Source organism: Ascaphus truei, chromosome 5 (assembly GCF_040206685.1).
Source record: "Ascaphus truei isolate aAscTru1 chromosome 5, aAscTru1.hap1, whole genome shotgun sequence".
NCBI lineage: Eukaryota > Metazoa > Chordata > Amphibia > Anura > Ascaphidae > Ascaphus > Ascaphus truei.
In genome coordinates, this window is record NC_134487.1 from 135,399,217 (window position 1) to 135,413,607 (window position 14,391).

The following is a 14,391-nucleotide window of genomic DNA, read 5'->3' on the forward strand; positions in this document are numbered from 1 at the left end:
CGGTCCACCACATGGCGGACAGAGCGCTCCATGATACACTTAGAGGAGGCAATTTTCACTGAATCACTCACATCACAGTCCTTGTCCCTAAGCACATGGGAGGCTTCCACTGGGAAGCGAGCGATTAGCAATGTCTCTGTACTCAAAATTACTTTTACATCCTGCAGGGGGTAAAGGGTTGATACCTTACCACTGCATTGATTCAGAGTGCACAAAGTCTGCTCAAGAGATCTGTGACTTATTTGACATCTCTTTCCTCTTGACCAGCCAGAAAACATCATAGATACCAGAAGCACACAGTGTTGCCATTCCCCATATCACTTATACTATTTTAACACAACTCAATGTGTTTCCACCAATACTGGGATACACACTAAAGAACTTATCCTTTTTGGATTTTCTAACAAATAGTTCTAAGTGGATGCACCTGTTATACTAGGGTGGACATTAGAAGATCTTTAAGATTGTTACCATGTATATGCAAATACAATATATGTATGCTTAATCATTTTGCAAGTAACGAGGGTTTGTTTTTACCGGACCTTATTAGGGCATTTTTTGTTGATAAAGTTTTATGAGTTTAAAGGTTATTTGATTTATTTATTACCCAGGTGGGATAATTTCAAATTTGTTTTTTATTTTCAGAACTATTAGGTTTTTGATATTATAAAAGTATATTTGTATCGCACACGTTTAGAGTGTGGTCTCATTTGAAATCTCTTGACCTCTAAGAAGTAGGGTTCTTATTTAACTGATTCCGTGCGCAGGAGTATATATAACTTTTTTCCTTAAGGATATTCATAGCATGGCGGCAGCATAAGTGTGTCAGGAGTGCAGTGAGGCGGACGCAAGAGCCACAATATACGAGGAAGGTGTAGAGGCTGCAGGTAGGTTTGCTCTGGGTTCAAGAGTTATGGGGCACAGCGACTGGCACCAGCATGAACAGGGGCTGCAGATATGGTAGACATTGGGAGAACCGACCTGTTATGCTGGTGTAGTCTGGATTAAAGGAAATGGACATCTGCCATTGATAATTTTGTACCAATACACTTTAGAAGATCAACTTACTTCAAAAGGTCTATAAAGAGCTCATCTTACTATTAGTAACCAGTATTGGATCAGGATGCTCAGTTCACCATGAAGGAACATGATATTAAAACGATAATACATTATAAGAAAAATGTAAACAACGTGTGAAGTTGTATTAATATTCTGACTTAATGGAAAGAGCAACAAACAAAAAGGAGATCATTATTATTTGTATTACTTTTCTTCTCAATTGTAATTTGAGGACCATAATTGGATCAACAAAGGTGTGTGGTTTGGACAAAGCTCAAAAACTCCAGTGATAAGGATGTTATGTTTAATGTCATGTCGTGATGTAGGCTTCTTTCTGCAGTATAAATAAAGTGGCTCTGGATGGATAATTTACATCAAACCTTCAGATCTTCCAGAAGTGTTGCATTTGAAGACTCAATATCCCACCATTAGCATCATGAAAACTGCTGTTGCCTTTCTGTTGGTGGCTCTAAGCTGCTGCTTTGGTAAGTAAGATTGAAGCAGTAAATTATTGAACATGTTTTTCTTTTTCACTGGGGGAAACTTAGGGGAGATGTACTAGACAGCAGTAAAGAGACTTTTATGACAGTAAAACATGTTATGGCTACCATCGTGTTTCTAAAGATGTAACCATTCTTACAGCAGTTTTAAAATGTTTTTTTTTTTTTTACTGTAGCTCCACAGAATGGGATCTGGGAGAAGTCTTATGGCTAAGAGATGGAATTGTGTTCAACATGACCATAAGCTAATTGGGGAAGGTTTTATATTTAAGGCACTGGTAGCCATGAGACACATGTAGCTAGGTGATTGTGATTTACAGTAGAATTACTTTTTAAATCTGTAATACCATTTAAATACAAAATAAATAAATCGCACTGTTTTGCTAAACAGCTGAACAATGGCTGATTGCTTGTTTAATTGAATAAAATAAGTATATCAATAATATCACATTTTAACCAAACAGATTCAAATTTAAATAAAATTAAAAGTAATTTGCTTATTTATAAGTTAAGACACGTTGGAATGAGCTGCATCTCTCTTCCCTTAAGTCCTAAAGTGGTTTCAAGAGTAAAATAAAGCAATACGCAATATGTTGCAAGATGCATTAGCAATGAAGGGGTTAACAAGTACTTCATTAGAACATGCTAATCCCAGGAGGATTACAGTAAATAGATTGAAAAGGTAATATAAAATGTCTATTGACACATTAGAACTTCATTCCTCACTCTAAAAAAATGTTGCCACTTGTATAACTTTAAATTCTTCCAATCTGGCTCACAGTATTTGCTAAATCAGTTTCTAAATTGTGCATTCTAGCTGAAGAATACAGAAACAGAAAGAAACAATTACTACAATAGGAGTCTTCTGCATGTTATCCTCAGGAAGACACCGCTTGTATAGGGACAGTTGCATCCATATCCATGAGACATGGATTGTTTGCACAAAAAAACGTTTGTAAATACAGCAATATGGAATGTCCCATAGAATACCACATGGTCTGGCCATGATACAATGTGTTTTGACACCCTCCAAACCACTGCTTAGAAAATATTCTTTTAAGTCCCATAGATATATTTGCAACTTTTTTCAAGGCTTAAAAATACATAATTTGCTAAGGTTTTCCCCATTTTAAACAAAGATAATTCATTCAGTAAGAAATAAATGTAATGTTCTTGTTTTTTGTAGATGTTTACAAAGTTTGTGTATTGTGCTGTATGTCTAAGTTTTGTTATAATGTCTGTTTCAAAGTGATAACTTTAAATGGTGCAGGTAGTGATAGAAGTACCTCCTTTTGGAAAATGTCATGAAGATGCTGTGACAAAGCCATTCAATATGCAGTAAACTGCTTCTACAAAGCAGGCTTGGTCCTTCCATATTGAATAAGGGCCTTAGTTCTAAACATTAAGAACATAATCAGAAATACATTTATTGATCTCTAATTCATGAAGATGTTGCTATGTTTATGTTAACTTATTGTCTTTGAATTCTAGATTCTTCTGCCTCGACTAAAATCAAGACACCATGTCTTACCGTTCTATTGCAGGTATAATATTGATCTGTTTTTCATGCATGCTGTTTATTTTATAGACTGTTGGACTGTAGATGAACAGAAAATCTTGAATTGACCATGAACACATTTTTCAAAACGAGGCTCCGTTAGGATACGAGTGTATCTTTTAACCTGTGGTATAACTGTGATATGAATACCCTGTGCCTCTAACCTATACCTTGATTTACCCATGCCTCAATCTTGTCCCTTCCCCCAAGTACCCGAGAACCACACTAAACAGCTTCTTGGGATGAGAAAACAGTTTATTATAATAACAACCTTTTAAACACAGCATGATACTAATAACAATTATCCATACTAGGGACCCAGCCAGATGACTCGGTTACTATTAACAAAGAACTCAAAGGATACTTTCATCTCATACCCACATCACCACTCGCCTCCCAGGCCACATGGCACAAAACACACCATACAGAAGTACACCACCATCCCGTGCCGGGAAAAGCATCATGTTCATCAATCTTCCTGGTCTAACACAAGGAGCCAATACTAATGAGGTCCTCCCCCCCACCCCCTATATTACAATTCTCAAGTTATAACATCCCCAAGCTGTGATGTTTTAACTGAGATATGACAACCCCTTTTGAAATTGCCATCCCTTTAATATCATAAAACAGGGTGGGTGTGTGGGAAATTCTCTTCAGTGAATTCTTGCAAATACTGTAGATGGAGGTAAGATTGCTTCCCCCCTCCTTACATACCAATCCTAACTTGACCTAACAGCTCTTTAGGGGAGAGGGCCCTCTGCATTAAGCCATACCACACATCCCCTTACATGTTCAGGGCTCTGTTAACCCTTATTCTCTAAGGGGATAATAAAGTGGGATTTATACCATGTATAATAGCCAAAAACAGAATGATATTTGAGGTGATGAAATAAAAGAAATCTCTCTTCCTGTCTCTCTTTCCAACAAAACTGGGGAGATGTGAGATTAATGGCTCTGACTTTCCAGGTGATATGCAATCTCAGACCTCTGGATATGTGTAGTTAGAGGGAAAAAGCTCTTTTGCGCTAATGACCATTATAGTTAAAGCAACGCCGTTTATAGAGGAAAACAACATTTACCCTGTATTAGTGAGCTTTAAAGACACATGTTCTGTAGCATTTAATGCTCAACACCTCGTTAACTGAATCATGGAGCTAGTAGATATGCAATGTTATGATCAAGCCTAATTTGGATATAATTTGCCTTATAGTTAGCGGTAGGAAACATGGCTTAACGTTATGTTAATTTCCTTTTAACATACACAGTTAAGAATGTGACGTTAAGTTCCCATCATGTTCAGTCACTTAATGTAACTCTGTGGATTTTGACCTTTATAGAGTTATAGGGGTTATTTATTTAAGTCTCCCAGCTGCAATATTCCCCTTGGTCTCTCGCTCCAAACCATTCAGCACTTCGTCTTTATTCTATTTCTGCCTTTTACGTGTGACGAAGGTTTAAGGCTATATTTATAAGAAGTGCTACTCCATATAACACCATCTATGCTGGAAGTCATTTTAAGATCACAGTTAAGGCAATAGGCAAAGAAGGGACATATTTATTCATTAGTGTCACTGCACACAGATATCTTCAATACAAGATGCTACCTTACTGTCAATCACTTGAATGGATCATAAAGCGCTATATTTATTAAGCCCTGTCTGAATGTGTCTTATGTAGTAGCACATAGTAAATATGGCCCTTAGGCTTTATGAACATGATTGCATGCAATGGATCACTTTTTTACTCACTTGCATCTTCAATTTTGAAAATCATTAATTTCTTTATAGAGAGATGCTCCTGCCCTTCTTCTGAAGCTACATGATCTTCTCTGTCTCTACCAGCAAGGAAAGGTAAAAACTGTACTTAAAAATGTACCTAATCATTTTTTATTAAATGTCATTTTGATGTAATGCTACAAGTGAGATACAGATTAAATTCATAGTAAACAGTAAATAAAGAATTATACACTATGCTCTTCCCTACTCTACTGATTACTTTCCATTAAGGGTCAAGCATTGTAACTAAAATAAAATGCCTTATTTCTCTATCCTTTTATAATTTCTGTATTAATTTAACCACATACAAGAATCATTCCATCTCTTTCATGAAGCCTACGTTACTGTACTTATTATGTATCTCTAAGCTCTTCTGTCCCATTGTTACAGCCAACACTCTAGCAAACTTTTATTTGGGAATAGAATCGTACAAACTGTTAGTTATACGGCCACAGCAAAGGAAGAAATAGAATAAAGCGAATAATAAAAGGGTAAGGAGGGTAGAATAAAAAAGCTCATGTGCCTATCAAAAGTGAACATGTCAGTGAGAGCAGCAAGAAGTAATAAATAACAAGGGGCTTGGAATTTGAGGAATAATTACATACATCTGAATTAATATGTTCAGTTTCTTTACAATATATTTCAGACCATTTAATAAATATTTGCAGCAAGATATGAAATACATTCTGTAACTTAGATGTAAGAAATAGCCATGACATATTGATAAATGTGTTATATCTTATCTGTTTTTGTATAATTTTACAGGATGAAAATAATGAGGAATTATACAAAAGATTTCTTAAGGAATTGAACATAACTCTGGTAACATAGATTTAATCTTTTACTCCAGCCTTGTTCATATTACTGATTATTCAATGTCAATTTATTTCATTTCAAAGTCATTTATTTTTTCCTTCTTTAAATTAGGGCATTGATAATTTTCTTGTACAGTATCTATATGAAATGTACTAATTTATTTAAACCGCTGATTGCTAGAGTATATAACAATTAGGTTATTTAAATGTAACTATTCCAGTTCTTAGTCCAAAGTGAAAATGTATTTAGGCTTAAACTACTTGAAATCTACAAAATATATTATTGCTAATATCAAAATATTGTAATGCTTTTACACAAAGATAAACCATAAGAATTATTTTTATAAACCCCTTATGAACAAATTCCTAAAGTCTTAAAATGTTTGAAATTAAATTATTTTCTTTTAGTCATTTTTCTAAATCTAAAACAATTGTCATGAAGCCCTAGATAAAACGACATAAATAACATCCTATTCTGTAATGTTCTTTTTTATAATTACTTTGTTTCTTAATTTCCTTATTATCTTCCAGAAAGATGCAGGCTGTTCCCTCGACGAAGTTCTGAAAACACATGGAGTATTGGTAAACCGTCTTTATTAGTGCCAGTTACCTGTGTAACTCATTATTGTAACGAGATAATGGGGTGAACTCCTAGTTAGAATCGAGGTATTGGATAATTAGAAATGTTAAAGTTCCCAGAGACCAAAGAAGTGATGGATCTATACAGAATATGTGATCCTCAGCAAAGAAAAGAAGAAGAAATATCCACACTGAATTTTTCTACTTAGAATAAAAATGTTGTGTAGGAGAAAACATATCTAGTTTCATCATATAAAAAAATGGGGAGAGAAAGCACACCATACTGTATATACAAATCAATTACCTCACAATTGGCAAGTCATAAATAGTATAACAAAGATACTTCACCAAAATTAAATGACCAGGGAAGTAAATACAGCTCTATGGGTAGATGAAAAATAGGAAAGGGCGTTTAATCCATATTTACAGGTGTGCAACGTTTCAGAGCCATCTCAGGGCCCCTTCTTCTGTGAGGAGCAATATCCTTCCCATATTTATTGATTTGGTATATCCCTGTATACATTTTCTCGCTAAAAAGATGTCCAACCTTTTTTTTTAACATATACAGTATACTGTATCTGCCATCAAAGTCCAATGGGTAATGAACTCCACATTTTAATTGCACTGAGTGTAAAGAAACCTTTCCTCGTGTGTCATCTACAATAAACATGTAAAACAATTCAGCATTTCAAGTGTGCAGTGCTGGCTGCTGGCAATATTTATCTTAACATTTTAAAGTGTCTGGATAATTAAAGCTTTGTATGCGCACAAATAATTCACTTAAACTAAAGTGCATATTTATGTAAATAAAAAATCAAAAGGATCATTCTATTTTTGACATAAATACCTAATTTCAGACTAATAAATAGTGGTGTTTGAAATGAACAGATACGCCAAGCACCATATAAGTAAATTCTGAAGCATTCTCTTTAGTTTTCTTATTTGTAGTTAATATATTTCACCTTTTTGTTTCTTATCAACAGTAAAATATTTACTGTTTTAATCTTTAATATTTTTCTCATTTAGGAAAATGTTGGCGACCAGGCTGGGAAAGTCGCGGACAAAGTTGTCCTTGAAATTCTTAAAACGGCGGTAAAATATTTGCATTTTGGACATTGCATTGTTGATCAATATAGATTGTGTGGGTTTTTATACTGTAGATGATGTAAAATTGTGGGGCATATGTGGACAATTAAACTTGGCAACAGGTGCTAGTTTGAATCATGTTTAATCTCATTCAGGTACTCACATAAATACTGAACACTGTCTGTCAATGTCAAACTTAAATTCATATTATTTTACTTGAATATACTATGTGCTTGTATGTATGTATGTCTTTATTTATATAGCGGCATTAATGTACAAATTTCTAAACTACTTTACATATATTTACTCAAACCAGGAGAATATTTTGATGTAAAAAGAAGGGAGAAAAAGTGTGTAGGACACACACACACACCAAATAAATATACAACTTGTGAGTACATTCACGTCTCAGGCAGGTCTGCAACCCTGCCTTTCCCCATTATCTCAGAGCATATAATGATTTTACTGCAGCCAGGGATTCTGGGTAATTACATGTTTATGAGCACACTGTGTGTCACTAGCTGTGTGTGAGTAGGTTTAGTTGCTATGCACTTCTTTTAAAAAAAGGCTGTGCTGAAAAAGCTGTGTAAAACGGCAGCATAAACTTAAAGGGGGGCCATGTTAAAATAGACAAGAAGCAAAATGTGACACACTGCGTGCTGTATTTGCATGCCATTACCCAGAATCCTTTGCTGCAGTAGAATCATTATGCTAAGAGATAATGGGAAAAGGCAGGGTCTCAGACCTGTCTGACACATGCGATTGTATCCACGTGGTATTTTTATTTGTGGTACACTGTACGGAGTAGAGTTTTTGGCACTTTTTAACACATAATATATTATTGTGTGTGTGTGTGTGTACGCACCCACGTAGGAAATTGGAGTAAAGACATACATAAATAACACTAATAACTGAAAAATGAAAATGTGTTAAGTGAAAATTGATTTAGCACAGAGAGCAATATGAATGTTAGAAACATGTCACCCACATAATGATTTATAACATACTGTATATTACTTTGTAGATTTAAACTCTTTATTGTAGGATGACCTGGAAATTACTGGACAACTACTGGGTGCTGTATGTAAATTGTTGGTAAGATAAATATTTATTTATCCGTAAGAGAGATCACACATTTTGAATAGTTCGGTCAAAAAAGAAGATGAAGAGAGTAAGACATACTGTATAGTCACTGAATAGGATATATCTGCTAGTATCTGTAATTACGATATCAGACTATGCACTTTGAGTTCTTGGTCCAGATCCACAGAGCTCTGTTAACTGAGGGCTCAAAAAGGGCATTTTCAAAATCATTTACAGACATTATTTTCTCTGAGGTAAACGTGAATCGACCAAGCTAATTATAATTATATGCAAAAACAACAGCCATTATAAGCATAGGCTCAATGTTATATTAACTCAGCAGAGCACTGCCTTGTGTTAGCTTCAATAAGATGGTGTGAAGACTGTCTGACTCCCATCTTTTCCCTGAATACGTGTTTAAGTAATGTAATAAAAGGAAGAAAGTATACAGGAGGGGGAAAGAACCCGTAAATAACAATGTATTCTTTATATCTTACCTAATGCTGGTCTTGCACTCATCCAGACCATGTAAAATCCCAATTTAATGTTCTGAATGTAAGTAATACCAAGTCTAGCAATGACCTAGCAAAAGTCTCATTAAATCCCTGTGCTAACTATAACGGAGCTCTCTGATTATGAGTTGTTAGAGGGAACACCTATTTTGTATATCACTAGCGCTAATATCTCTTATAGTTAACACAATGTCCTCTCCAGCAAAACACAGCACTTTTGCTTTATTGATCTTCGAAGATCCCCATTAGCACTTAATGATGTACTGTATTAACTTAACTTACTGCATCATCATTATCATTAACAGAGCTTTGTGGATATGGGCCTTTGAGAGCCATAAAGTCATTTATGAATCAGCAAAAGCCTGAAAAAAGTTTCACTTGTGTTTTTATTTTGTTCTAGTCTATGGAAAGATTAATTCTGTAATCACTCATTTTTATTTCACAATTAGGGAAAGACACTCCTTGGCCTGAAAGAATCATTGGTAAGAATTTCTTTCTTCTGGTTATTTTCCTATCTCCTACATTACAGATGTAAAATAAATGTACCCAATTATGTCAATTAACCAAAATATTAGCCCTCAGAATGCTGTAAAATAGTTCACCTATAAGTAAGTTTCCGACAATGGAAACAAATGTTAATTAGAGGGAAATTTCAAGGTTGTAGAATATTTTATAAAAATTCTCATTCAAGATTTTGCCTTTTCCTCTCAATGCTTTTCTCCACACCTTAAATAATAGAGCATTTAATTAAACTACTATACTGTAGTGGAAGATTCAATAGACTGTAGAAATTAAAGTTTTGGTAGAAAAATATATAAATTCAACCTTTTAAATCAACCGTTGTTGGGCAGATAATTTATTTTAAAGTGAAGTGAATACATTTTGAATTCTTTAAACAGTAAAATATGTTTCTTTTACGTGGTCCAAATCCTTTAAAAATATCAGCAAATAAAAATACCACTTGTGAGCATATTCACATGTCTCAGACAGATCTGCAGCCCTGCCTTTCCCCATTATCTGGGTACATTGTGCTGCCAGAATGTCTTCCTAATTCCAGCTGGGGAAGGATGTTAAAGTGAACTGAAAGTTAGACTTTATTTTTGTCCTACTGTGATGACATCCTGAACTGACATATACGTCCTTATTTCAAAGGAAATGTATGTGTTATATGTGGCAGATTATTATTTATTAAAAAGCTACATAAGGCTATAGGAACACTGTTGCAGGGTACATGCAACTACACACGCGGGTCTCTTGACAAGGCTTATTTATTTAACCTTAAAACCTTAAAACCACGAAAAACAAAAATAGCTTTTCATCAGCAAACAAACAAAAACTGGCTTTTTCTTCAGCAGACAAAACTAAACAGTTTCTCTTTAGCAGACAGTGTAAAAATCAGGCAGCTACCCTTTTCTATGAAGCAGACAGACCGTTCATAATTCATGTACTTTGATAACAGACCTTGTTTCAGTAATCTCTTCAGTAGCTTACTCCTCTCTCCTCAACCAGCACCCATGTGTCTACAGCCTGGGGTTTTAACACACCTTGATTAGGCAGCTGGGATCCAACTAATTGTCCTGAGGTTCCCAGCTGAAGTTAACCTAGTCACTGCTGCACTGCAGAATAGACATAGGTTTTCCAGGCATATAGCTGGTGGCTTTTATTTACCCTGTCACAAACACTCTACAGTACATAACAATAAGGATCAATTACCGCTTGACCCATGTGAGTATATCATTGATACAGTAACAGGTATCAAGTAACTCTTTAATACTGTGAGCACTATGCAAAACTCCAGCATGTAATCCAACAAAGTCTCTATTGTAACTTTAAAATGGCTTGTACAATCCTAATATAAATATTCCTCTGGTTGTCATTGCCCTGATCCCAATGATTATTGTGCATATAATTCTTTACACTACGCTGATGCTTTACTATTACGGGGTGACAGATACAGTATTGAAAGATGACTTGATTAATCGCTAAAAGATGTCTCGCATACAGGTGAGTAGAAGGGGCCATTTTAACAAGCAGATGTATAATTGAAATGTGCTAATAGACCCTTTTGTTTATCTGGACTTTCCTTTAATCTCTCCATCAGGCCGGTTTAAAGATAGACAATATTCTACCACGATTTTTATGATGAGGAACAGAAATCCCAGTGTAAGTGACACTTCATGACATTAACATTTAAAAAATTTCTCCAGGAATATTCATATGAATTAACCAGTTAGACAAATAAATATATACAGTATATATATATATCTATATAGATATATATCTATATCTATATAGATATATAGATATATATACTGAATATATAAAAAATTAAAATTAGTAGATGATACTGTTCTGTGGCTAACGAAATGCTTTATATATATATATATATATATATACGTGTAAAACAGTGACAATGGACAGAATGGAGGGGTAGGGGATGCTGTGGTGGGGGAAGATGTGGATAAGAAGAGAGGCAGGCAGGATAATTACAAACAATTTCCGTTTTAAATATATATGCGAGAAAAAAGTCAGCAGCGCACAACCCTAATGCATTACCAAAAATAGGAGTTTATTATAAGGTAAAAAATGGTAATGTGCACTTACAAGAAAACAAGAGGTAAAAATCACATAAGGGTTTCTTTGCTTTTAAGAGGTACAATACCATTGTTGAGGCTTGAAATCATCTGGCAATCTGTTTGTAGGGAAAGTCCGCGTTTGTTGGTGTCAAATGACACTGGCTCTAACTTCCACACAGCACCAATGTGCTCAGCTTTCCTCCAGCCTCTGTGTTAAATCAATAGCTCTAATTACAGCAGCACAAGCAGAGTCACTCAGTACACAACACAGCACCTCATGGCAGCGTGGTCACGTGGTCACGTGTGCGTGATGACGTCACCTGACGGCGTTTCGTCAGCTTCAACTGACTTTCTCAAGGGATATATATATATATATATATATATGTGTGTAACACACACTTTTTTTGTAGATGTGTCTAATTAAAATATTATTTTGATAATCTTTATTACATATATATTACATATATATAATTATATGTGTATATGTATACATATATATATATATAACAAAACGTGACAATTTTGCACTACAAGATGATGACATGTCCATGATGCAGATTTGCTGCTGAAAATGTATACAACTCAGAAGACCACATAACAGTGTTTATTCTAAGTAGGAAAAATATTTTACATGTAAAAAGTTATTTATATGGAATTCTGCATCGCTTTTTTTAAATGTACTTTATATATTGTGTCTGTTTTTTTTAGGAAAACCCGGTTTCCTGAAAACAGAAAAACTTCATTCTTATAACTAAATACTAAATACTTGACTCTACTCTGTGGTGTTAGTGCTTTTGTTTCGCTGATGATTTACAGTCTTCTGGATCATGACTTTAATAAAACAAGTCTATGTCAAAGCCCATCATGAATTCTGTATTTATTTGCATGGTGTGTTTTTCTTTAATTATATTGTATTGTTTCAGAACAATGTTAATAGTCATTTATATTTCCATGGAGCCTATAATCCTACACAGTATTATAGAATAATAACAGAGACATTATGAGTATGATTATAGATTATGGGGATAATAACAGTTGACAAAAAGTGAACATTGAGAGAAGGAATAATATTTTGCATGCAGGTTTAACCGTAAAGTAAAAAGAAGCCGGCGGATCCTAATCTACAGCATTATTATTGAGTGGAACAGGAAAGCACGCTGACATCATTATATCTTCCTGGAAGATGAGATTAATGATGAGAGAGAGAGATACCTATTTTGCATTCCTATCAATCTGATCCATTGCTCAGTTACACTTGTCCTCATACCATAGCCGTTAAATGTATGCTCAGAAACTACTTATCATTCAAGACTCCCAAATATGTCCAACCTGTCTTTTTCTAGATGGTTAAATTAATATTATTATTATTATCATTAATCTGTATGGCGATATTCCCCAAGGCAGTACAATGTGGGAGGGGGGACAATAACATTTGATTACAAATACAAAAGAGTACATACAGTATATGTTAAGACAAACTGAGACAATTGGAAGAAGGTCACTACTCGAAAGAATTTACAATCAAAATAATTCCATATTTTGTATCTGTTTTACAAATTACATTTTATACTTATCAACAAAGTTTTGCAGGGATTTAGGTTTTCTATTTGATCTTTTATACGTTTTCTGATATTTTCTTCAAGATCTGTCTTTCATCTATTTGTAAAGGGATACCATTGTTTTTGATCAAGGATTTTCTAACTCAGCCATAAGCAAGAGTGAAGAGCAAAGTAACGTGAGAACCACCATATACTGTACAATAAGATGTTACTTTAGAGCACAATCATACATGAATAAGGAGTAGAAAGAAAAACTATACTGTAATTTATTTCTTGTCAAGTTTGGTTTCCTCTGTTCAGTCAAAAAAGTCCCATAAATATATACACTTCATCTCAGTCATCATGATCCACTTTTAGTAAAATAAAAGTATTACTTACTATTTTTATGAGATATGAGATGTTAATTCATACAGTATTTCCAAAGTTATGTGCACTTGTCATGAACACAGTCATCAATGCACCTTCAAATCTATGTATTAATGCAAAGAATATGTGCTTTGAACCACTGCACCATTTTTACTCATAGTTATTTATTTATTTATAAAATATTTTACCAGGAAGTAATACATTGAGATTTACCTCTCGTTTTCAAGTATGTCCTGGGCACAGAGTAAAACAAATAATACATGGTTACAAGTACAGTTACTTAAATGAACAAGGTATACATTATATACAAGACATTGCGTGCACAGTTAAAGAAAAAATATATATATTATGAGCGTATGAAACAGTTACAGACCAGATTAAAGTGTGAGACAGCCTTAGATTTGAAAGAACTTAAGCTGGTGGTGGATATGAGAGTCTCTGGTAGGTTGTTCCAGTTTTGGGTTGCACGGAAGGAGAAGGAGGAACGTCCGGATACTTTGTTGAGTCTTGGGACCATGAATAGTTGCTGCTAATGTAATATAATGTAATGTAATGTAATGAAACTAGTTACTTGCTCATTGTCAGAGACGTTTACACTACTGTATCTCAGACCACTCTGACTGTTTGCAATAGAAAAAAAGGGAGAAGAAATGTCTCAAAAACATCTTGAATTTGTATATCATGTATCTCCTCCCGACCTCATATCGGCATTCCTCCTATCATGAGAGGTTATATAGAGTTAGGCAAAATTCAAATCCGCCCTGAAAGCTCTTTCAGCTGCCAAAATTCATGGATCAATCTAACAATTGTAAATTCACCAGTAGCAACTATTTTCAAATTTGATCGAGAGAGATCCATTTTAGTAGAGTCCCAAGTACAATTTAAATATTGTATTTATACAATATTTATTGGCTCTCAGGAGA

At 34.4% G+C, this 14,391-nt stretch overlaps 1 protein-coding gene across 1 annotated transcript; it reads left to right on the top strand.

Annotated features, from left to right (window-relative positions):
• The first annotated feature begins 1,399 nt into the window (after positions 1-1,399).
• Positions 1,400-12,398, top strand: LOC142494456 (ranaspumin-like). The gene is made up of 10 exons (XM_075598973.1): positions 1,400-1,544; positions 3,051-3,103; positions 4,905-4,967; positions 5,658-5,714; positions 6,239-6,289; positions 7,313-7,378; positions 8,417-8,467; positions 9,417-9,449; positions 11,069-11,130; positions 12,252-12,398. The coding sequence occupies exons 1-9, from the start codon at positions 1,496-1,498 to the stop codon at positions 11,108-11,110; spliced, it is 465 nt and encodes a 154-aa protein (XP_075455088.1). The 5' UTR covers positions 1,400-1,495; the 3' UTR covers positions 11,111-11,130; positions 12,252-12,398.
• Positions 12,399-14,391: the final 1,993 nt, after the last annotated feature.